Genomic DNA, 22,411 nt, shown 5'->3' on the forward strand with positions numbered 1-22,411 from the left:
GGGACGTCTTAGGGCTAGTATCCAAGGCAATGTGGAGACTCAGCGGGGTGTGGAGGGTGGGATTTGCTCTAGCTCCCCGCGTCCGACAGGCTCAGTTCAGGGGCTTCTCCCTGCAGCCTTCTCTCCCACCACGTTCTCTTCGCTCCCATGATACCAAACTCTTTGCACTTAATTCAGCAAATAATTGTCGAATACGAAATAAAATAGATGAGGGTGTGCCCTCTTGAAATTTGAGCTGAGTAGGGGACAGATACTGAGTAAATGAATGAAAATGTAGCAGTTGATGCCCTGGAACCACGCTGCTTGGATTTGATCCCAGCCCTGCCACTTCAAAGGCTGTGTGAACTTAAGCCAGTTCCTTATTCTTGTGCCTGACTCTTGCTGTAAAGGGATGACAATACAGTCTACCCAACAGGATTGTTGTAAGGATGACACGAGCTAGACTCGTAAAGCAGTTAGACCTGTGCCTGGCATACAGTAAGCATTCAATAAATGTTACCTGTTACAAACGGTGGTAACTTGTGATAAACGCGATTGTGAAAACAGTGTGTGGTGACAGAAAATGATGGCAGTGGAGAGGGTCCGCTTGGATAAAGGATGAGGGGAAGCTTCTTTAAAGAGGTGACACAGAAGATGAGAATGGGCCAGCCATGCAAAGTAGGTTACAAGTGTCCATGTCTGCTCACCTCCAGAAAAACAGGTGATTAATTGGATTACTCGGACAGTGGAGGTTGCAATATGGTATTTGAAATAAACTTTGTTACTGGGTCATTCAGTTTTGACTTCTGAATCCCACTAAACTGTGCCAGTGTAAATAATCACACCCATAAGGCTCAGCCTTTGCAGTGGTCGCCGTTCGAGTTAAGTCTGGGGAGCTCTTGCTTGGGTGAGAGAGGGTGGAAAAAAAGTGGCCTTCTTTTGATTTGGAAACATTGCTCATGTCAGTGATGAATGAGCCTCCTGTACTCTTGTCTTTTGTTTCTTCCTGAGTGTTGAAGCTCATATTTTCTTCATTCCTCTTGTCCCTCCCCTGCACATTAAGTTGTCTGTTGATAGGGCCTGAGGGATAGTTTTTCTGCATTTGACGATCATCTTGTTTCTGCGGTAACTGCCCTTCATGGGATTCATTCATTCCCCAGATTTCAGTAAAAACAACACTCTTTCAAGATGCTCATGGTCTTTCTTTGATGGGTTTCTAGATCCCTCCCCCTGTGTTGTGCTGTGATATCCTGTAAGACCATGAGTTTGTGTTCACCAGACTGTACTTGAGTACTTGACACAGGTACTGTTATTCTGAGGACTCTGTCCATACTCTCCATCCTCTTGTACCTTCCTGGAAGGAAGGGCATAAAATGCAATGTCTGTCTAATTACATTTAGATGCTTTTGGTTTTCCACAGATGTGACACTGAACGAACCAATGTGCTTTATCACTATGGAGATCTTGGAGAATTGCCTGAGCATGAAGTTCATATGTATCCTACCTTGGAGGCATCTGTCGGACAGCGAAAGCTCTCAGATGTGAACTTTAAATGTGCTGCTTAACGCAGACTCTGTGTGAAGAAAGGCATTTAAATTCTTATGCGGGGGAAAGCACGACTTTTTGCTCAATTGTGCAAACTCTCCAGCTGTCCTGGTGAGAAGTAGAGAGCAGCCGTGATGGAGCTACAAGTCTGAAGGAGGCCCTGCTAGGCTTGTTCTTGGGTCCCCAGATAGACCTCAAATCTCTGAAGAATACTTGAGAGCCTTAAAGTCGGTCAGATGATGGATGAGTCAGACGATGATTTTAAGGAGCTCTGCGCCACCTTTCTCCAAAGGGTGAAAAAGAATGGCACCAAGGAAGTGTCGGGGGAAAGGAAGACACAAAAGGCCTCAAACAGCACTGAGACAAGTAAACCGAAAAGGACCAAACCAACTGCTACCAAGAGCAAAACCCTTCAAGGACCCAGGGAGAAGAAAACTCGGTCTGGCAGCCAGGGCCCGAGGACTAAAAGGCAAGGGGCATCCAAGTGGCAGGAGAGCAAACCAGCTCCCCCTGAGAATGGAGGGGGAGGTGTGCCTGCCTCTGCTGTGCTCCAGGAGAATGTGCAGAACACCCAGACAGGTAACTGGGCCAGAGCCACGGGCAGTACGTTTCCAGAGAGGAAACCAGAGATGACTGTACTGTTTTACACCAGGAGTCAGAAAACTTCCTGCAAAGGGCCGGATAGTAAATTACTTTGGCTCTGCAGCCATGGTCTCTGTTGCAACTTCTCAACTCCCTAGGCAGTGTGTAAGCAAATGAATGGGCTGTGTTCCAACAAAACGTCATTAACGAAAACAGGCAGCCAGCCTGAGGACCATAGTTTGCTGACTCCTGTTTTAAACAGTGGTCAAATATAACCCCTTCGTGAACTTTCTACATGATTATATTTGTGGCCCTCTGCTCTTTCAGAGTTTCCTATTCATCTTTACATTATGTAGTTGACACAAGTTACATGAACATGAAAATAATGCTGCTTCTCATTTTCTTGAATTTATTCCAGAGTGGGTAAGTTGCAGTGGGGCCAGCCAGTTCGTTTAGGCTGCTCAGAAGGCAGTAGGAAGCTGCCAGATGGGGTTTAAACCCCAAGAGAATCTTCAGGTCCTTCCTTTCTCCTCCAGCACCTTTGTTCTTTTCTTTTCCTTTGTCTGTTTGAAGCAGGTTTCTTGCCCTGCTGCCCTTGGTGTACTGAACCATATTGTGTATGTAGCATGCCTTCTTCAAGCAGAGCTGAGAACCAGCCTTGCATAAGATATTTGGGCTCCTGGGTTCTGTTTCTAAATATTTCTCACCTTCACTTCCTGATCTTAAGTGATATTTTTTACCTAGTGTGGTCAGCATGATCTCTCAATGGAGTGGTGGTAAACACTTAGCTGGCAGAGACCGTTGTAAGGCATCAGTGATGTTACCGAAACGTCGTTGGTCCCTCATGCACCCTTTGGGAGTCTAGCGAAAGCCACGCATGACTCCCCCAGAAAACCGCACCCCCGTGCACACCTGTGAAACTGGCATAAAACTGCAGGGCTTCATGGATCCCCACCAGAGGCCATCTGTGGACGCCAGGTTACCGAACTTATGACCTAGGAAGATCAAAATGTTTGCCTTTAATATTTCTTTAATAACAGCTTTAGAGAAAGAATTCACATTCTATAAAATGCACACTCTTCAAGCATACAGTCCAGTGGTTTTAGCGTACTCACAGAGCTGTGTAGTCATTACAACTCCGCAGTTTTTGAACATTTCCATCAGTCCAGAAATAAACCCTGTGCTCCTTAGCAGTCACTCCCTGTTCCCCCTCCCATCAAAGATATTTATGACAGGTCTATTTATATTCCCCCCAACGGGGAGGACACCAATAAATCACTCCTGTTCACACTTGAGGGTTAAACTCAACCAGTTCGTAGAGGGCCCCTTGAGACTTGGGTCTAACCTGGATCTGGTGGAAGGCTTTGTTTCTCCAGCTAGAACACATGCCTGTGAATGTTTTCCTCCTTGCCAGAGGACGCTCGGGACAGCGACTCCCAGCCCCCTCCTTCCCATCTGACTGCGATGGGGCCCAGTCCCTCCAAACCCCGGACGGCCGAGCTCGTCCTGCAGCGAATGCAGCAGTTCAAGAGAGCAGATCCTGAGCGCCTGCAGCATGCTTCCGAACGGTGCTCCCTGGAGTCTGCAGTTGAAGAAAACCTCCCGAAGGGCCCTCGAGAGGAGATGACGGCAGGGGACGGTATGATGGGAGTGTTACATCTTTCCCTCAAGGATAAGTTTTAACTCGGGGGGGGGGGGGCGGTGGGGAGGAGAAGGGCAGGGCGGGAAGGAGCTGGCATTCCAGGAGTTTCTGGTGGGGGCGGGCTCTCTGCCCGGGATTGTACCTTGGCCATTCATTGTTGCTAGCCAGAGAATGAAGGGTCCCTTGGGTCATTTCTCACCTACCTTCTTTGACAAGATACCTCTCCCTCTTTTTATTTATTTTTATTTGTTATTTTTTAGAGAAAGAGAGTGTGAGCGGGGAGAGGGTCAGAGAGAGAGGGAGAGAGAATCTTAAACAGGCTATATGCTCAGCACAGAGCTTGATGCCGGGCTCGATCCCATGACCCTGGGATCATGACCTGACCCAAAATCAAGAGTCAGATGCTCAACTGACTAAGCCACCCAGATGTCCCTATTTTGGCTTTTTATTACAAAATTTTTCCCACGCACAAAAGTAAGTATATATTACAATGAACCTCCATATCCTCAACCTCTATTTAACAATGAACATCTTGCCATCTATTTGTATGTCTCTAAGTGTACATGTTTCTTCTATACCATTAGAAAGGAAGTTCCAGACATCATGATGTTTCACCCCTCGATCTCCTACGTGATCAAAGTGTTGCTGCCACACCTAATTCCATAATTCTGCCTGGTGTCCGCTTCATATTAAAATGTCCCCACTTGTCCCAGGGACAGTTTTATAGCTGGTTTCTTTTTTTTCTGAATAAGGATCCGTCAGAACTAGATGTCCACAAACTGCGTCTGCGACAGTTTAGTAGTGTCTTAAAGTCTAGACTCTAGAATAGCCCCCTTGTCTTTTTCACGATTTTTTCATTAGTCCAGGACAACTGTGTTTTAAAATTTCCCACTTTTCTAGATTTATTTGCTCACGGTGTCATTTAACCACTTCCTGTAAGCCCTGTGTTGCATCACACGTGAGTAGACTAGAGGTCTGAGTGGCTCAGGGTTAAAATAGCTTGGCAACAACCTTACAGGTGGTGTGCCCCAGGAGGCAGTCCCATTCTTTATCCTGGAAACAACAGGAGCCCTCCTCCCTGGTGAAAAGACACACGAGGGAAAAAAAATAGGAAGAGACTGCATAGATGGTCCTACAGCTAATAAATATGGAGTCTCTGGGTACTGACGTGCAGATTTCCCCTTGGGAGCACTAAGGATTCTCAGGCTACCTCTGAGGTCCACGCAGGCAGCAATGTGGCAGCTGCTGCGTCATCAGTCCCCACAGCACCAACAGGGTGCACAGGAGTTGCTCAGCTAGAACACGAGCTCGGCACCCGCCCTCCGTGGGACTCGGTGTTTCCATCGATCTTCACAGCAAAGCCAGTCATGCTCAGTATTCAGGAGACAGAAACCATTTCTTTGTTTAAAAAAAAAAAAATAGGGCACCAAAATGAAGGGTGATGTGTTTCTGGCTTTAGTGGAAAGAGCGATAGACTGTAGGAATATTCAAGGACTGAGGATTTGTGAAGTTCTCCAAGCACCTCCCTGTGAGTGCCAACGGTCTGCTCCAACAAATTCAGATGTGACAGAGGGCCGCGGCCGTGGCCCAGCCACCGAGGGCGCCATCTCCAGACCAGAACCAGTCAGTCCGTCCTTTGGTCTGATGCTGAGAAGGAGACTCACCTTTGAAGACAGAAAGGCATTGATTTCACTTTGACCTCTTTTTTCTAGGATGGGAAACAAAAGGTCCTAGCAGTAGGAAAGGCTGCACTTTGCAGAGAAAACCTAGATTTATTGGAATAGGAGCCTTGCAAGCCTGGAACGCCCGAGGCGGACTTTCGCAGAAATGGGGAAAACGGAAGGCGCGTTCTCCAGGACGCTGCTGCTCAGACGGTGGCCCTGACCCGTCAGAAATGCGGAATCTCAGGCCTCCCCTAGACCTGTGGGATGCAGACCTGCGCGTTAACAGGCTTCCCAGGGTTCTTCTGCACACTTGGGGGAGTTCCTGTTCCAGGGGCCCTGCTTACATCCACACTCACCGGACAGGGCGGGGCCGGGTCTGCTTTCTCCACACTCCACCCACTGTGGGTGCTCCGTGAGGCCTGGCAGGCGGTGCAGGGGTATGCAGGTGAGCTCGTCCTCACGGGTCTTCATGCCTCTTCACAGGGTCGGGGCCCTGGCTCCCTGCCACAGAGAGTGACGCGGCGGTGGCCTTGGCCCTGCAGCAGGAGTTTGGGCAGGAACAAGCATCGTTACCTGATGAGAACCTGGAGGAGACAGGGTTGTTCTTCTGCCAGATCTGTCAAAAGAACCTCTCAGCCATGAACGTGACACGGAGGGAGCAGCATGTGAACCGGTAGGAATGGCCTGTCGCCTCTCTGTGGTCACCTCTTCCGTGGGTGTGACAGGTCCAGCGGCATCTGTGGTGGGAATCTGGAGACACCTGACCGTGACCATAGCACCTCAGTGTTGGCATCAACCTGTCCTTGCTGTTTTTTTACATAGCTTTATCGAGATGCCTTTCCCGTATTATACAGTTGATCCTTTTAAAAGGAACTGTTCAGTGGCTTTTATTTATTATGTCCAGAGTTGTGCAACCGTTACCACAGTCAATTTTAGAGGATTTTTACTCCTCCAAAAAGAAACCCTGTACCCATTAGCACTCACTCTCCCTCTCCACCCCCACCAACGCCCACCCCAAGCCCCTGGCAGCCGCTCATGCACTTTCTGTCTCTGTGGATTTGTCTGTTCCGGACGTAAGTGGAATCACACAAGATGGGGCCTTTTGTGTCTGGCTTCCTTCACTCGACATACTGTTTTTGTGGTTCATTCAGGTTGTAGCACACGGATCAGAATTCTGTTCCTTTTTACGGTTGAAGAATGCCCCATTGTATGCATAGACCGTGTCTCATTTATCCATTCTTCCGCTGGCGGGTGAATGTGTTTCTACCTTTTGAATATTGCGAATAGAGCTGCTGTGAGCGTGTGTTTCGGGTATTAGCTTGAATGTTTGCTTTCAGTCCTTTGGGGTATATACTTAGGAGCGGGATTGCCTCCGTGTAACCTGTCCTTGCCTTCTTCAGCCGGCTTTGCTAACAGATCCCTAAATGTAGGGGTTCGGAGGCTGAGCGAAGGCCGCGTGGGGGAGCTGGCTGTGGCCCGCAGCACGTCCGTGCTGACGTGGACGCAGGTCTGCTACAATCCACGTTATCAGGGAGAGCGTTCTGTGTTCACCGTCTTCCTCCAGGTGCTTGGATGAGGCTGAAAAGGCACTGGCACCCACCACACCGCGGATCCCCGAATGCCCGATTTGTGGGAGGCCGTTTCTCACCCTGAAGAGCAGAATCAGTCACCTGAAACAGTGCGCGGTGAACATGGACGTGGGCCCCCAGCTCCTGCTCCAGGCCGTGCGGCTGCAGACGGTTCCGCCGGAGGGGGCCTGTGGCACACTGGCATCAAGGTGAGTCACATGAAAAGGAGGAACACCACAGAAACGCTTTTTTTCTTTTTAAAGCCTTTTGTAGTGTTAGAGAACAACGGAACCCTAGACCCCTCCCTAGATTCTGGAAACGAAACATTTGAGAAGGAAATCAGGCACAGTGCCCACTAGCATGGAGAGGAGACAGATTCTGTATCCTCGAAGGCTTTGAGATGGTCCACACGGGTGTGTCTACGCAAAGGACTGGCTGGACTGGTTTCCTGGAGGGCCTTTCTGAGCTTTTTCCATTCTCGGCATCCTGTGGTTGGTGCCCTCCGGGGCAGTGAGGAATTCGGTAGCCCGCTGTCCCGTGTCTGTGTCCCGTGTGCTGTGGCACAGCTTCCACCTCCACGCGGTCCGATTCTCACACCATTAACGTTAAAGGACTCAGCATCGTTCAAAGAGTTGTCAAGACAGAAGCACAGGCCTTTTTGTTAATGTGCATGAATTAAATGTGTAAGCATCACAATAAGAGGCCTGCACGTAGCTAGAAACAAGTCCTTGGTGTGCAAACCACAGGTACGCGGGCAGCTCAGCTCCCCTGCACCTTGCCCCTGCCACGGTGGACGCCGGCATTACAGGGAACAGTCTAGTGCCGGCCCTGGACTTTTGCAGGTTTGGGACTTCTTTCCTTTGACAGCTGTCAAGAGCAAAGGGAAGGCCAAGGGCGTGGCTCTGTTTGTCCTGGCCGGTGTCTTGCACACAGGTTATGGGCATCTGAGCTGGGCCAGTGGTAGGACTGGGGTGGGCAAAAGTCAGTTCTTAGCTGGTGAGCCTGTCTGTATTGTAGCACATCAACAGCAGCATCTCAGAATTGGAAGCTTTAAGGACGTAGCATAGATATTATCTAAGCCATTGTTGTCTTTCAGTAGGACTGGATGATAGCTACTTACTCAGATGAAATATATCTGCTTTTTAAATACTTCCAAGAAGAGACACAAGATGTGTGTGGGTCCTTCTAGAAGGTTGTTAAAGTAGAAAACGACAGCCGATGGACACCCTCACTGAGGCTGTGAGACTCACCTGCCCTAAGGCCAAGCCTGGTGTGTGTGGAACTCTGGGTAGTGGATACTGGGATGGCCCCTTTCTCTCTGGGGGGCTGTGGTTATCATGTGGGGTTCCCAGGAAGTTGAACCAAATTAGGGCTTGTGTCGATCTTCCAAAGTGATATCTGAGATTCTTGAGCCATCCCTGGCCCAGGGGAGAGCATGAGCTTCTCTGGAAAGACCAGAGGTACCTTCCAGAGCAGCCCCACAGCTGGGTTTGCGCTCCCGGTCTCTCTCTCACCGTTGTCCTCCTATTTCTCACTCGGCCTGTTGGGATTCACCAGGCAGTCTGCGTTCTCCAGCCAGAAAGTCCTTTAAATAAATCTCCTCCAAGCTGGCTGACCATGTTGGTGGTCTAAGCTGGGAGTCCTTTCCTTCAGACCTTGGACAGAGGCTCCGCCCACAGGCCCCTGCAGGAGGGGAAGGGATCCTTTCGTGGCCAGTGTGGCCAAGGGACTGCCTGAGGGGCAGCTGAGGTATGGTTGGGCAGAAGTTGGTGGAATCCAGGAAGCTGACTCAGAGCCGTCGAATGTGGGCTCCATTGGCAGGGTCTGGCCACACGGAGCATGTGCAGGTACCATTTACAGCTTTGTACGTCTGCCAAGAACTCAGCTGCGTAGCATCACATGGAAGGTCCCAGAGCCTCTGCTCTCCGGGCCGCAGCGAACGTGGCCCAGAATCACTTGAGCTTACACAAGGCAACAGGATGAGTACAGCGAATGCCCAGAGCAATTGACACCTCTGTCTGATGAGTTCATATTTATCCCTTTTCTCTCCTGACCAGAGAGTAGAAGGGGTCCAGGCCTCTCTGGTCCAGCGGGGACCGCCTCAGAAGAGGAAGCGCTCACACTTCCGGCCTCACTAACCTGTTTGGCTGTCTTTTAAGCTTCAGCCATCACGCTGGAGGTCTGAAGCGGAGGGGAGCCACCAACCAGAAGGAGCTGCAGAGGAAGCGGAGGGTCACCAAGCCCGAGGCGCCGTCCGAGGACTTGCTGGTGGCCATGGCCTTGTCCCGGTCTGAGATGGAGCAGGAGGCTGTGCCAGCGGCGCTCAGACTGGGAAATGCCTTTTCTGAGAGGATAAGACCGGGAGCAGGTAGGCGCACCCCTGCGGGAGGAGGCTCTCCACGCTGCTGGCCGAAGGTGACTGCGGCTGGGCCTCGTGACCCTTTGCTTCTGTTTACCTCCAGAAAAGAAGAGCCGCAAGAGGAAGGCGCCTGTTTCCCCTCCCCCGTTGTTAGTCCAGGACCCGGAGACCACGGGGAGGCTGACGGCGGATCGGGTGGCCCAGCTCTTTGCCGAGGAGGTGGAGCTGTCCAGCACGCCGCCGCTTCCCACGAGCAGGATTCTAAAGGAAGAGCTGGGAAAGGCCGGTCGGTGTCTGCGGCCACCCGGAGGGAAGCAGAACTTTCTGTGGGAAGGCAGCGCCCTGACTGGAGCCTGGGCCCTGGAAGCCTTCTACACGGCAAGCCTGGTCCCTCCCATGGTGCCCCAGCGGCCCGCAAAGGTGCGCCCTCCCCTCTGGGCACACGGGGGGCTCTGGGGAGAGGCCAGCAGCTCCAGGAATGCAGCACTGGTCATCAACAGAAAGTCTGAAAAGGAAGGAAGGGTAGGAAGTCAAGGGGTGTTGACTGTAGCATGTTTCTGTGTGTAGGAACTGATGGCTCTCCTGGGAAGAACTGGCCAGTTTCCCACATGTATCCTGTCCCTGGAGGCTGTGACTGAAATGCAGTCCAGGACCCCACCCCCGGGAGGGCTGGTATAACCCACGTATGGTGGGGCCCAGGAACCAGCCTGATGCAGGTGTGCCTAGAGTCACTAAGCTTGAGGCCATTTAGATGACGTTAGGAGGACAGGGCCTTCAGGAACCTTCCGCAGACATAGATGCAGCAGGCATGGCCTTCACTGTGACAGAGAAGTCCGTTGATAGATGGTGAGGGAGAAAAGCTTCACAGGGTTGCTCTGGGCTGTGGCTGGCACTCTCAGGGATCCTCTGCGTGGCAGCTTCTGCAGTAGCCATTCGGTCACTCGGCTTTCTGACTTCTTTCAGGCTCTTACACAGGAGCCCATGCTCCTCCCAGGGCTGCCTGACCAGCCAGAGCTGGGAGTGCAGACGCCACCTGCTGTCCCCAGTGCCCACCCTGCAGGCCACGGCCCCAGGAGCCCAGGCCCCTCCGCCAGCCAGAGGGAGCACCAGGCCCTGCAGGACCTTGTGGACCTGGCGGGAGAGGGGATGAATGCCAGCCCATGGCCCTGCAGTGGGGGACCAGCCAGCCCGGGAGGGGTTGCAGGTGAGACACCGGATGGGACACCTGGGCCAGACCCGCCCTCCCCACCCCCCCGCCCCGGCCATGGCTGCAGCGTCACTGGCTAGTCCTTGTGACGTGGTGATAGCCGCTCAGACCTGGGGGTCTCTGGCTTGTCCCCGTAAGATGGGGAGAATGCAGTCTCTGTCAGTGCTTTCCTTTTCTCTCAGATGAATGTCGTGTTGGTGAGTCTGTCACAGTTACCTTAAACTTTAGCCCAGAACACAGCACTTTTCCCAGAGCAAGAGACCTGCAGGCTACTTGTGTCTATTTCGCCACGCTGTACCTCTGGGTGAGGGGGTAAAACCTATCAGTAGGTGGTTCACTTCAGTGAAGAAGCCCTCAGGTGACAAGTACCTCCAGGGTGCCTCTGGGGTCAGCCGGCTGACAGGTGATGCCTGGAGATTGACGTTGCCAGATGTGATGATCTTTTAACCTGTGAATTCTCTCAGGGATGGATTTGTCACCCACTGGCCTTCCACTGACTGGGTTTATCCCGCCACCCCAGGAAGAGCAGCTGGAGAGGGGCGGCCAAACTTCGGTAAGGACCGGGCTTCTCCCTGCGGGCCGGGCAGCCTGGCCCTGCTCCCGACCCTGTCGTCCTGGCCACTGAGTCAGCTCACTGTCTCCAGACCCTTCCACAAGTGCACTGGACCCTCACTGGCCTTTGAGCTAAGCCAGGCAAGAGACCACAGGAGTCTCTTGTCCCCTCTAGGGTTCTGCCCTGAGGCTTCTGTCCCTGTGGTCACTGCACTCTAGGGTACCACAGTAGCCAAGCCCCGGGAGCCTGCTCTGTCCTGAGAGCCCACAGGGATCACCGCTGCTCTGTGAGGGGCTTCGTTCCCTGAACTTTCATTCATTTGTTCAGCATCTACTGTGCCCCTCTGACATCAGGTCCCAGGCTGGCCTCCGGATAATGGTTCACGTTCCCTGTTGGTGACCCTGGGTTGGAAGTTGCGTTTTCCTTAGAGAGGATGTCATCCTGTTAGTATATCGGTATCAGCCAAACCCTTCACACCACGGTCTACCTGAAGACCGTGGCACGGGGTCGGAGAAGGGACTCGGAGCTCCCGTCAGCCCGGTACCTGAATGGTGGGGGCTCAGGATCCTTGCCTGTCACATCGGGCCGCACACGGTGTTTATGAAGCACTTAGCCCAACGTGCACCCTGCTCACCCTGCTCGGCCGCGGCTAATGCCTCATCTGCAGCTCTCTTGCAGCCGTCATGCCTCCACTTGCTCGTCCCCCGCATTGTGGGCCAGGGGATTCCAGGTAACGGAGAACTTGAGCAAGAAGCTAGCGTGCTGTCCCATATTGTTGAGAGCCTCAGGGTAATAACAGGTGGAACCCGGCGTGCGAGCCTTGTGGACGGGAGCTCGAGGCACCCCTAAAGTTGGGGAACTTGCTGTTAGCCCGGTCTGCTCCCCCTCCTTCCAGCTCACCCTCAGTTTGCTGCTGGCTGACTTCAGAGCCATGGTCAATAACCCACAGCTGAGCGACATCCAGCTTCAGACAGACAGCGGGGAGGTGCTTTACGCCCACAAGTTCGTGCTTTACGCCCGCTGCCCCCTTCTCATGCAGTATGTGAGTATGTCCCCTCTCCCCCCTTCTCCCTTCCCCCCCTTCCTCTCCTGCCCCTCCCCTCCTTCCTTTCTCTCCTTCTCCACTCCTCCCCCTCCCCTCTTCCCAGCCCCCCTCCGCCTCCCCCCCCCGCCCCCTCCTCCCTCCTCTCCCCCACCCCTCCCATTCTGGGTGCTCTCTTATGCTCCCTTCCACCCTGTCCAGGCTCTCCCTCTGTCTTCCCACCCCCTTCACTCCCCTCCGCACCCCCCCTCCCTGCCCACGCTCTCACCCGTCTCTCCGTCCTCTCAGTTATACTTCACGGAGACCTTTTTGAGGTTAGGAAGCAGTATGAGGAAATGAACTGAGGATTGGGAAACATCAGATTTCTTGATTCACTGAATAAAAATCCACTTTTCCCCAGAATTTTTTCCTTTTCCTCTGTGTCTGTAATTATAAAGTCATCCTCGACCTCTTGAAGGTTGAGCTGCTGACAAACGTTTCTGCACTGACCCGCACCGACACGCATTTAACTTGAACGTTGTGTCGCAGGATCCAGGAAGCTACTGTCGGCCTCTCCCAGAAGGTTCTAGTGCCTCTGATGTGTCTGTCGAGAGGGAAACGACCGGGTGCTTAAACACCCATCATGGTCTGCTTTTATCAACAGGCGAAGTTCTATGGCCTGACCACAGAGCCTGCGGGGCAGACTGGCGCGACACTGGCTGACGCTGGCGCCGGGGAAAGGCTGTGTGGAGGAGGGGCCCCCTCTGTGTGGCCCCCGAGTCAGGCTCGTGAGGTCGGTAAACCTCCTGTATTCTCCTTCGTTTTCAGGTGAACAGCGAAGGCTTCTTCGCCGTGGAGGACGGCGACGTGAAGAGCCAGCGCGCGCTGCTGGGTGGCGTGAGCGCCGAGGCTGCCCGTGCACTCCTGCACTATCTCTACACCGCGGACCCCGGCGTGCCTCCCCGGCTGGTGCCCGGCCTGAGCGCTCTGGCCCGCAGGTCCGATCGTTCTTCCCGTTTACCTAACAGCGTCTGACGCTAACTGCCAAGGAGTAGCAGGTTGACGGCTCGCAGGAGGGCCAGGGCTGCGCCCTCTCTGTGTTAACCCCAGGTCTATGCTCAGTGGTGACCTCACCTGGGATGTACTGACTGGAAGTCTGGCCACAGCGGGCGCTCGCGAGAGAGCCCGGCGCTGGTGGAGGACGGCCTCTGCCGAGTCACGTGGCTTGGAGCTCCCTGGGTGTGATGGGGGTGGTCCTCAGCTGCCCCAAAGCCCTGCCACTCCTTGGCCGTTCCACCACGAAAGCCTAGCGGTGGCCGTCCTTTCCCAGGTCCCAGAAAACAGAAGCAGCTAGGATGCGTGGTTTAACTCCCGCGGGCTCGCACCTAGTCCACGCAGCAGCCGGGAGGGGCGGCGTGCAGCTCCACAAAACGAGGGGAACCGTGTCCATCCGAGGCCGTGTCAGCCCTCGGGTGCGTCCTTGGGAGAGGACCAGCCTGCCCCTGGGGTTCTGAGTGTGCCAGTCAGACCACAGAGTGTTCGGGGACACGGCAGGTGGTGCCCCCATCGCCCCGGCTGACCTGTGACACGTTCGCTGTCTTTGGTTTTCATCGGTCCAGAGCTCCGGGTCCCTCTCAGGGCAGCTCCAGCCGGGCCGCACCACCAGCTGCTGTCCTCCAGCTCGGCCCGATGCACCTTCCTGTTTGCGCAGCGGAGTCCAAGATCCCTTCCTTAAAGTCCCTGAGTTCCTTCTAGAGCTGAGTGGTGTGTGTGGGGCGGGGGCTGCTGGGTGTGAGCATGGGCGCCGTCTGGAATAGAGCAGGGAAGAGGCCAGGACTGAGTCAACGGCTGTCCTCCCCATGACCCTCACCTGTGCCGGGGCACCGGCTGCTGCCTCTGTGGGGTAGTGATGCGTGGCGTTTCCTGTTGCAGGTTCGGCGTTAGCGAGCTTGTTCTTCTGTGCGAACAAGAGCCTGATGTGATGGGTTCAGAGGACGGGCCACGGAAGGAGAAGGAAGACGAGGACTGTGAAAGCCGGGCGGAGAACTTCCAAGAACTCTTGAGGTCCATGTGGATAAAGGAAGAGGAAGAAGCAGAGGCTTCATTGAAATCCAAGGGCTGTGAAGAGGACAGAGAAAAAGTGGATGAGGCAGAAATGGAAGAGATTTATGAATTTGCAGCCACTCAGCGCAAGCTGCTCCGGGGGGAGAGCACTCCAGAGGTCAAGGAAGAAACGGACCGGTTTGGGGAGGATGGTCCCTTGTCTGCACAAATCTCCTTAAGTGTTCAGGTTCACGAACAGCCGGAAAATGCAGAAGAGATGGAACTGTGTGACCAGAGAAGAGATGAGGCCCCAGTCAAATGGAAGAGTGTGGGACTGTCCACGCCCCTGCGACTCAAGGGCCATGGTGCAGATGTAGAGACAGCAGGGTCCCCAGAGGAAGCACTGGGGCGTCCCGGCTCCTCTCGCCCTTCTCGGGGTGGCCGGACAGGGAGAAAGGAAGGTGCGTTTTGGTCCTCAACTGCTGCTGCCGCTGAACAGCCCTTTTCATCGACTCCCAGAAGATGCCCTGAACCGTCGCAGACAACAAGTGAGCTCCAGGAAGACAATGGCACGGCCACGAGAAAGGGGGCGGAGAGTCCTTGTACCCCTGCCCACCGGCAGGCACCCCCGTTGCGCCCGTGCCTGTCGAAGCTCCTTCAAGGCAGGAGTCCTGGCCGGCCACGCCCTTGCCCTCGCCCTCATCACACCGGCCAGTCGCCCAGCGGAGCTTCTAGGGCGGCCTCCCAGGACTCACCATCCAAGCAGAGGAGGGGCAGGAGCCTCTGCAAGCTACTTAAAGATCCAGGCCTTCAGAAAGGCAAAGAACGTGGTTCCTTGTTGGAATGCAGAAATAAAGGGGCTCTGGTGTCCCCAGAAAAATCTCCATCCATTGACCTCACCCAATCAAAACCTGGTCATTTGAGCTCCCGATCTCAGAATACTCCATCCAGCAAGAACAGAGAAGATGAGATTATCCTTTTACTGGACTCAGATGAAGAGCTGGAGCTGGAACAAACCAAAACAAAGTCAGTTCTTGATGGTCCCCTGGAAGAAAGGAAAGTGCTAGAAGTTAGCACCAAGTCTTCTGAGCTGTTTTCCGTCATCGACGTTGATGCAGATCAGGATTCTTTCCAAAGCCCACCACGAAGAGAGGCGGAACTGCTGTGTGGGGAGGAGAGGCCGCCAGGGAGCCAGGGCTCAGGGGAGGGCAGAGGGACCCCTCAGCTGTTCTGTGACCCCGAGAGCGGCCCTGAGGAGGACAGCACCACAGACGCCTCATGGCTGGTGCCCGCCACCCCCCTGGCTAGCAGAAGCCGTGACTCTTCATCCCAGACCCAAATAACAGGCCTCAGGTCCAGGGCTTTAGTGGATCACATGGCCCAGTTGAAACCCCGGGCCTCCCTAGAAAACAGGGATAGACCCGAAGCTGCAAATACGTGTTCGATAGCCAGGCCCCAGATGTCGCCACCGCACTTGGGCCCCATCAGTGCAGGAAGCCCCGACAGCAGGGACCCATGCAGTCCCCACCCCGGGCGCCTCCAGCACTTTGCTCTTCTGGCGGCCTGTCCCATCTCAGGGGGCCTCGCCGATTCCACGGGGCGGCTCCGGAAGCGCTCGCCCCTCGGGCCCAGCCTGCTGAATCAGGCCACCGCGAGTGAGGTGGTGGAGGTGGAGGACAGCGAAGATGAGCGGGAGGTGGCCAACAGCAGCCCCCTGCCGGACAATGACCCTCCGATCCCTCTTGACGACTGCCACTGGCACATGGAGCCCCTCTCTCCGATTCCGATCGACCGCTTGAATCTTGAGCTGACGGGGCCCCTGAGCACCAGTAGTCCCAGCGGTTACGGCCACTCCCCGGCCCTCTCGGGCACCACCCCCATCCGAGGAAGCCTTGCCGGCCAAAGAAAGGCTCCAGAGAAGTCCCCTCGGGCCGGCTCGCCTGGGAGCAGCAGGCAGAGCTTTCTGAACTCGGCTCTGTGGGACCACTGGGATGAAAAAGAACAGACGTCTCCAGAGCTCCTTCCTGCGGCCCAGATGCCGAGTGCTGATGAAGCTCAGAAATCAGAAGGGTTAGAGACGCCAAGTGAGTAGCGGGGCGGGCTGGGGGGTGGGGGTAGTCCTCTCTTACACTGTTTTACACTAAGGGGCTGGAGGGGACGGTGAAGACAGCGCAGGGCCGTCTGAGCCCTCCCTTCCGCCTCCCGGCTCAGGGACAGCGGGCTTGCTTCCAGAGTACCCCTTAGCCAGTTCGTATCCTTGCCTGGGTCCTGTGGCTCCCCTGGGCTCGAGTGAACATTGCTGTCTTTGGACCCTGCTCGGGACTACTGAGCCAGCACTTCTGAAGGCCGACACGAACACCTCAGGTGCACCTCAGAATCGGCCAAGCGTGGTTCCTCCCGAGGTGAGACAGAGCTGCCGTGCCGAGCCCGCAGCTCCACTCCTGTGAGCACGCTCAGTGGCAGTGCAGTCAGGACCGAAACAGATCCTCGTACCCAAGTGTTCACGGCAACCAAAGCGGTGAAATAACCCAGGCGTCCCTTAGCTGATGTGCAGGGGTAAAGGCAATGCGGTCCCATCCACGCAGTGGGGTATTATCAGCCACAGAAAGGTCAGAAGTACTGACCTGGTACGTCATGGATGAACCTTGAACACGATGCTCGGTGAGAGACCGGAGTCACGGGAGACCACATGCCGTGTAATTCCATTTCCGTGACACGTCCAGAGGAGACACCTCTGTTAAGACAGGAGCAGACGAGCAGTTGCCGGGAGCGGGGGCGCAGAGAGAATGGGCAGCGTGCTGGGTACGGAATTGCCTTTTCGGGGTGACGAAGATGCTTTGGAGCTAGATAGAGGTGGGGGTGGCACCGCACTGGGAATGTCCAAAGTGCCTCTGGATCGTTCACTTTAAAATTACACGTGAATTTGCATCTCATTGAAAAAAACAAGAGGTGGGCAAGTGGGGGAGGTCCTTCCTCATCCACCAGCCCCCAGCCCCGTGGGAGGATGCCGTTTCCCAGCTCATTTCAGGCAGAGTCCCCCGTGCCAGTCCCTGAGGTGTTGCCGCCCACCCTGTCCCCTGCCGGGCGGATCCTGGGGGAGCCGGGAAGGGCAGGGTTGCACCAAGCAGTGGCTGGTAGCATGGAAGCAGCCTGCGGACAGAGCGTCTGCGTGCGACCCGGTGTTTCATTTCCTCCTAAAACCCGAGACCACCTGGGCCTTGTTGACCAGCACTCCCAGCATTGAATGGACTTCAGAATTGCCTGGAGAACGTCTTAACACATACACGGCCAGGCCTCCCACCCCACAGGTCTGGGGCTCGGCCAAGAATTTGCATCTCTAACCAGCCAGTTCCCAGGTGGTGCCGTGAGAACCACTGCAGGAGACATCAGACCGGGGGGACCTCAGTCTGAATTTGAGGCGGGCTTCCACGAGGTGACAGGCTTTCTCAAATTATACAAAGACTTTTGTGCTTTTTTTCAGGAAACAGCCTGTTTTCATTGGAGTCTCAAAGGACTCCAAGCTCATAAAAAGGATAAGAACCAAATATATTCCCAAGTTGTCCCGTTTGTCTTTAAAATACTGACTTCTTTTCTAAAATAACAGCTTTACTGAGCTGTTATTTACACACCATAAAGTTTACCCTTTAAGATGTATAATCCAGTGGTTTTTAGGACATTCACAATGTTCTGCAACTGTGAGGGGCTGGGTAAAACGGGAGGGAGAGTGGGAGGTGCAGGCCTTATTCCCAGGACGAATGAGTAGGTCCTGGGAATAAAAGAGCACAGGGAACAGTCAGTGGTCTAACAGCGCACGGTGATAGACAGTAGCTACGAAACAAAAACGAAACCATACCCCTCGGTGGTTTTAGTACATTAACAGTGTTCCGCAAGCATCACCACGAATCCCAGAACATTTTCATCATCCCGTCAGCAGCCACTCCCGCTGCCCCTTCACCCCAGCCCCTGGCAGCCATGAATCTGCCTTCCTCCCTGTTGCCACAGCATCGGCATCGCACAAGGGCTGTGGCCCTCATCACGTGCCGTGCGATGCTTTCCGAAAAGACACAATTCTAGACTCAAACGATGAAGGGGTGAACGTACTGCTCTCATGCACAACGGTGGCTAGGCTTCCTTCGAAGGCAGGATTTCTCTTGGTGATCCTACTGGGCTCAAAAGAGGTAAATCCAGGTCCCTTGTGCTGATACGTGTTTCTTTTGTTCTACCTAGAAGGTGCTCATTGGAAGAACTTGCCCCCGAAAGAGCCCATAACCCCAATGCCAAGGTATTCCATCATGGAGACCCCGGTACTGAAGAAAGAACTGGATAGGTTGGTGTTGTTCTTGAAAACTTGCTCCTGAGTGGTCCACTCCCTCCCGTGAGCGTCCAGGCTTTAGTGAGGCCGGAGATGAAGGTCCTGCTGTGGGGCTCTGGTAGCAGGAGCCGCTGGGGGTGGGAGAGTGTGTGACGTCTGGCTCTCCGCACACTGTTCCCGGAGAGGCTAAGAGAGGAGACTCCGTCAGGTGATCCATCGGGTGACAGGTCTCCATGAGCCATGTGGATGGAAATGGGACACTTGCCTTAACAGTCTGAATAAGGAGATCTGATTTTTTTAAAAGAACATCAAAACTATCACATCCCAATCAATGCTGCTCCTCACCTTGGGCACAGAAGGTGTTCTCACTACCACCATCGCTCAGAACCTGGGAATGGCCCTTCTGGAATATTCTTCAATGTAAGCTCAGTTGGCCTGCAGAGTAGACATCTCTGAATGCTCACAAAAGTCAGGCATTTAAGATTTCAGTTACACAAAGCCATTAATTTAATTTGTTGATAACTGTTTGCTCTTTGCTGAAGTTCACCTGTTTCCCCATTCAGGTTTGGCGTCCGCCCTCTACCCAAACGCCAGATGGTCCTGAAACTGAAGGAGATATTCCAGTACACTCACCAGACTCTGGAGTCAGACTCCGAGAATGAGAGCCAGTCCTCACGGGTGCTCCTGGAGGCGCCTCACAGCCAGACCCAAGCCAGCAAGACGTCCAAGGGCTCCTCCCATCAAGAGAATCCTCCTGGTGGAAGCCTCCCTCCAATGAGCAGGGAGGAGCCTCCAGGCCCTGATGGTGACGCCCAGCTCCCGGCCTCCCAGGAATCAGTGGCCTCCTCCGTGGACAGCAGTGACAGCTCCTTTAACTCACAAAGGTAACGGGACCGAAGGACAGGGCAAGTGGCTTCATAAGTCCTCCAGCCAGTGGGTCCGTGAGTTGGCGGAAGCAAGGCCTAATGCCGATGTTGAGAAAGCCCAGCTGCCTTCTGCATTTGAACTGTAGAAAACCCAGCTGGGGTTACGGGCAGTCCCCTGTGAGCCTCCTGAGCAGACCTCTGGGGCTCCCGTATCCTTGCCCTCAGGATACTCTCGTGAGGGGGCGGGGATGGCCTTCCCGGTAGCACCTGTTGCTGCCGGCAGTAGATTCTGGCAGAGGGTAGGATCCTGCCCCCGCCGCAGCAAGAATGGCAGGATTGCAGCGGCCTGGAGCTTCCTGCCACCCTGGGAGGTCATCCGTGCCACGTGTTGGGCTCTGCAGGGGACACAGAAACGCTCTTTCCCTCAAAGAGACTCCTGGTCTCGGGGTGCTGGAGAGGAGGGTCACAAAATGGTTTTTGTCTGGTTCTTTGCAGTTCTTCCTGTGAGTTTGGAGTGGCCTTTGAGTCTGCAGGGGATGAAGAGGGTCAAGAGGAGATAAGTGCATCACAGACGGCCGCCCAGGCGGCAGCCACGGAGGAGGCAGTGAGGCGCTACATCCGCTCCCGGCCGGCCCTCTACCGCAAGGTCCTGCTCTATCAGCCCTTTGAGTTGGCCGAGCTGCAGGCCGAGCTGAAGCAGCATGGCATCCGCATGGCCCTGGGGAAGCTCCTGGATTTCCTGGATGCCCACTGTATCACCTTCACCACCTCCGCGGCCCGGAAGGAGAAGCTCCAGAGGAAGAGGCGGCAGCCCGTGGGCAAGAAGAAGCGGGGCAGGGCCGCGGGCCGGTCCGCCCCTCCCCACCCGCGGCCGTCCGCAGCCTGTGAGCGTCTGCAGCCCCCCTCGGCGAGCCAGGCCTCCACGGGCGTTTCGGGGCCTGGGGACCACATCAACCCCCCGTGAAAGTGACGATGGCCCCGAGTTGGTCGGCTTTCCCCAACTCCATTTCCACGGTCCTCAGGGCCCCAGCCCCTTCCTCTTGTCAGTGCCCATGGTTTGTCTCCCTTTGTCTCCCTGTGACCCCGCCGTGGGTGGCCACCAGCTAGCCAGGACTAGGTCTTTCGGGTACAGGGTGTCCTCGTCCTGCGGTGGACATCCAGGGCCAGCTTGCCCTTGCCCTGCCTTCCTTCTCGACACTTGGCCATAACCCCAGCCTCCACCAGCAGACCAGGTGCCCACAAGCCTGTCACTGCCACATGTTAGGTGCTCTGCTGGCCCACCCATCCCGCCTAGATACCTGTGATAGTCACCAGCAGTCTCCAAACTGGGCAGTGCGGGCGGGCCCGGCTTTGCCGGGTATGCGGGGGAAGCTATCTCCAGCCTCAGGAGCGGTGTGGAGTACGGGCGAGGGCCAGAAAAGAGGAAAGGTCTGGGTCTCTACATCCATGTGAATGCCTTGTCTGTTTTAAATACGGTGCAGTCCATTTTATATGATGTGCAATAAAAACAAAAACACTGTATAAAGAGTTTCCAGATACTACACTCTAGAAGGATGAGGGAAGCTGGCTGGCAGCTGCCCCCACACCCACATCTGCAGGTCTCTGTGACGGTCCTTCATTGCGAGGGGTGACCCAGGCCCGCTGGCTCATTGCTCTTTGGTTCTTAGGTAAGAGGTGTGTGCATTCGTTCATCCATGACTGTGAGTCCGTAGACCCACACTAAGCCCCTACCAAGCAATGAGCTCCAGCCTTCAATGCTCAAAGTGAGGCCTGGGGCCCAGCAGTGTCACCCTGGGGTGGTGGTGGGGGGGGATTGTTACAGATGCAGGCTTGGGCCTATCCAGACCCACCGAGTCAGAATCTGCATTTTACTACGATGAGTTTGCAAAGCCTGCCCTGGCCTCTGCGCTGGGCCCTGTGGAGAGAGGTCAGACACAAGCCATCAGTCATCAGACTAGGTCTAGTCATCAGCCAGACCCTGGCCTGTCCTGAGCTCGGTCAGTGCTCAGGTGGCCCCCAGAGATAGCCTCCTGGAAGAGGGGCATTGTGAGCTGGGCCTCAGGTGCATGCAGCATTCAGGGAGGTCAGAGGGTCTTCTTGAACACGTACTGTGTGTCCTGGCTTGTGCCCTGGGGAAGAGGGCCGGGCAGGGGTCAGAGGGCAGAGCAGGCTGCCAGGGCTCAGAACACGGCTAACAGCAGTTGAGACTAGAGACGAGTCTGGCCTGGTTTCGAAGGCACCATGTGTTTCTTACACCAAAGGCTTGCTCTCCTGCCCTAGTAGGGACTGTGTGAGGGAAGGGAGGTGGAGTTTGGGAAGCGGGAGGCGACTCAGAGCCCTTACCCGGCTTCACCGGCTCCTGCTGGAGACCCTGGACTGGGATGAGCAGCTTCAGATGCACTGCCTCGGGACAGGCCTGGGAGCCCTCAGTCCTCAGAACGCAGCCCAGGACGTCACCAGCTGCAGGAGGGGTTGAAACGGAAAAAGCCTTGGGCCAGGAGAGGGGTGGGGGGAAGGGAGCTCCGGTGGTAGGAGGCCTTGGCCAGGTCAGGTCTTCACCGCGGGCCCCGGGGGGCCCCAGGGGTCGGCAGCGGGCCCAGCAAGGGCTTGAGCCCCGAGCCTGAGCCCGTGCACTCTTGTGGCAGTGAGGGACCAGCCACAAGCAGAGGACTGGCAGCCTCTGGCAGCCTCAGGAAAGCCCTGAGCTTTCCGGACAGGTCACACCTGGCTGGGGAACGGGACAATCAGGCCCAGCTACCTGGTTGAGAAGGAAAACGGTGTGGAGGAGCTGCCTTATCCCAGCACCCGCGGTGGGGCTGGTGGAGCGGGGCCGGCAGTGGGCCTCCTGCTGCACAGCAGGCAGATGTTCCAGAAGCTCTGCCCTGCCTCGTGATGGGTAGTTAGCACAGATGAGAGCGTGCCGAGCCCCGGAGCAGTGGAAAACCAGGCGACACCCCCACTTTGTTTGTGCTGCGTCGAGACCTCCCAGGCCTGTCCCGCGCCCTGTGGCGGGCCTGGCCTGAGCATGGTCACTGCAGGCAAAGGGGAGCCACGAGGAGGCCCCCAGGGG

General features: G+C 55.2%; 1 protein-coding gene and 1 long non-coding RNA gene across 3 annotated transcripts; one reads left to right on the top strand and one right to left on the bottom strand.

Moving 5' to 3' along the window:
* The first annotated feature begins 1,735 nt into the window (after positions 1–1,735).
* On the top strand, positions 1,736–20,862 carry SLX4 (SLX4 structure-specific endonuclease subunit). Of its 2 annotated transcripts, XM_045048117.1 has the most exons (15): positions 1,736–2,103; positions 3,521–3,745; positions 5,896–6,085; positions 6,977–7,189; positions 9,140–9,348; positions 9,443–9,759; positions 10,303–10,543; positions 11,011–11,099; positions 11,767–11,829; positions 11,995–12,141; positions 12,949–13,118; positions 14,053–16,247; positions 18,391–18,490; positions 19,039–19,359; positions 19,837–20,862. In XM_045048117.1, exons 1-15 carry the CDS (start codon positions 1,761–1,763, stop codon positions 20,303–20,305), a joined length of 5,292 nt encoding a protein of 1,763 aa, XP_044904052.1. In that variant the 5' UTR covers positions 1,736–1,760; the 3' UTR covers positions 20,306–20,862. The 2 variants fall into 2 exon arrangements, with proteins under 2 accessions (XP_044904052.1, XP_023102594.2); XM_023246826.2 differs by lacking the exon at positions 11,767–11,829.
* LOC123382645 lies at positions 9,722–12,953 on the bottom strand. Its single transcript, XR_006591312.1, has 3 exons — positions 12,410–12,953; positions 11,734–11,944; positions 9,722–9,844 (listed from the first exon to the last, which is right to left on the bottom strand). It is a non-coding gene; the product is annotated as an uncharacterized LOC123382645 (long non-coding RNA).
* Positions 20,863–22,411: the final 1,549 nt, after the last annotated feature.

Source organism: Felis catus, chromosome E3 (genome assembly GCF_018350175.1).
Source record: "Felis catus isolate Fca126 chromosome E3, F.catus_Fca126_mat1.0, whole genome shotgun sequence".
Taxonomy (NCBI): domain Eukaryota; kingdom Metazoa; phylum Chordata; class Mammalia; order Carnivora; family Felidae; genus Felis; species Felis catus.

Excerpts from the sequence above, each read along its gene's own strand:
- SLX4 (XM_045048117.1), top strand. The coding sequence starts at position 1,761 with ATGATGGATGAGTCAGACGATGATTTTAAGGAGCTCTGCGCCACCTTT. Across the intron at positions 10,544-11,010 it reads CAGCCCGGGAGGGGTTGCAG|GGATGGATTTGTCACCCACT; the intron begins GTGAGACACCGG and ends GAATTCTCTCAG. Across the intron at positions 11,830-11,994 it reads TGTGGGCCAGGGGATTCCAG|CTCACCCTCAGTTTGCTGCT; the intron begins GTAACGGAGAAC and ends CCCTCCTTCCAG.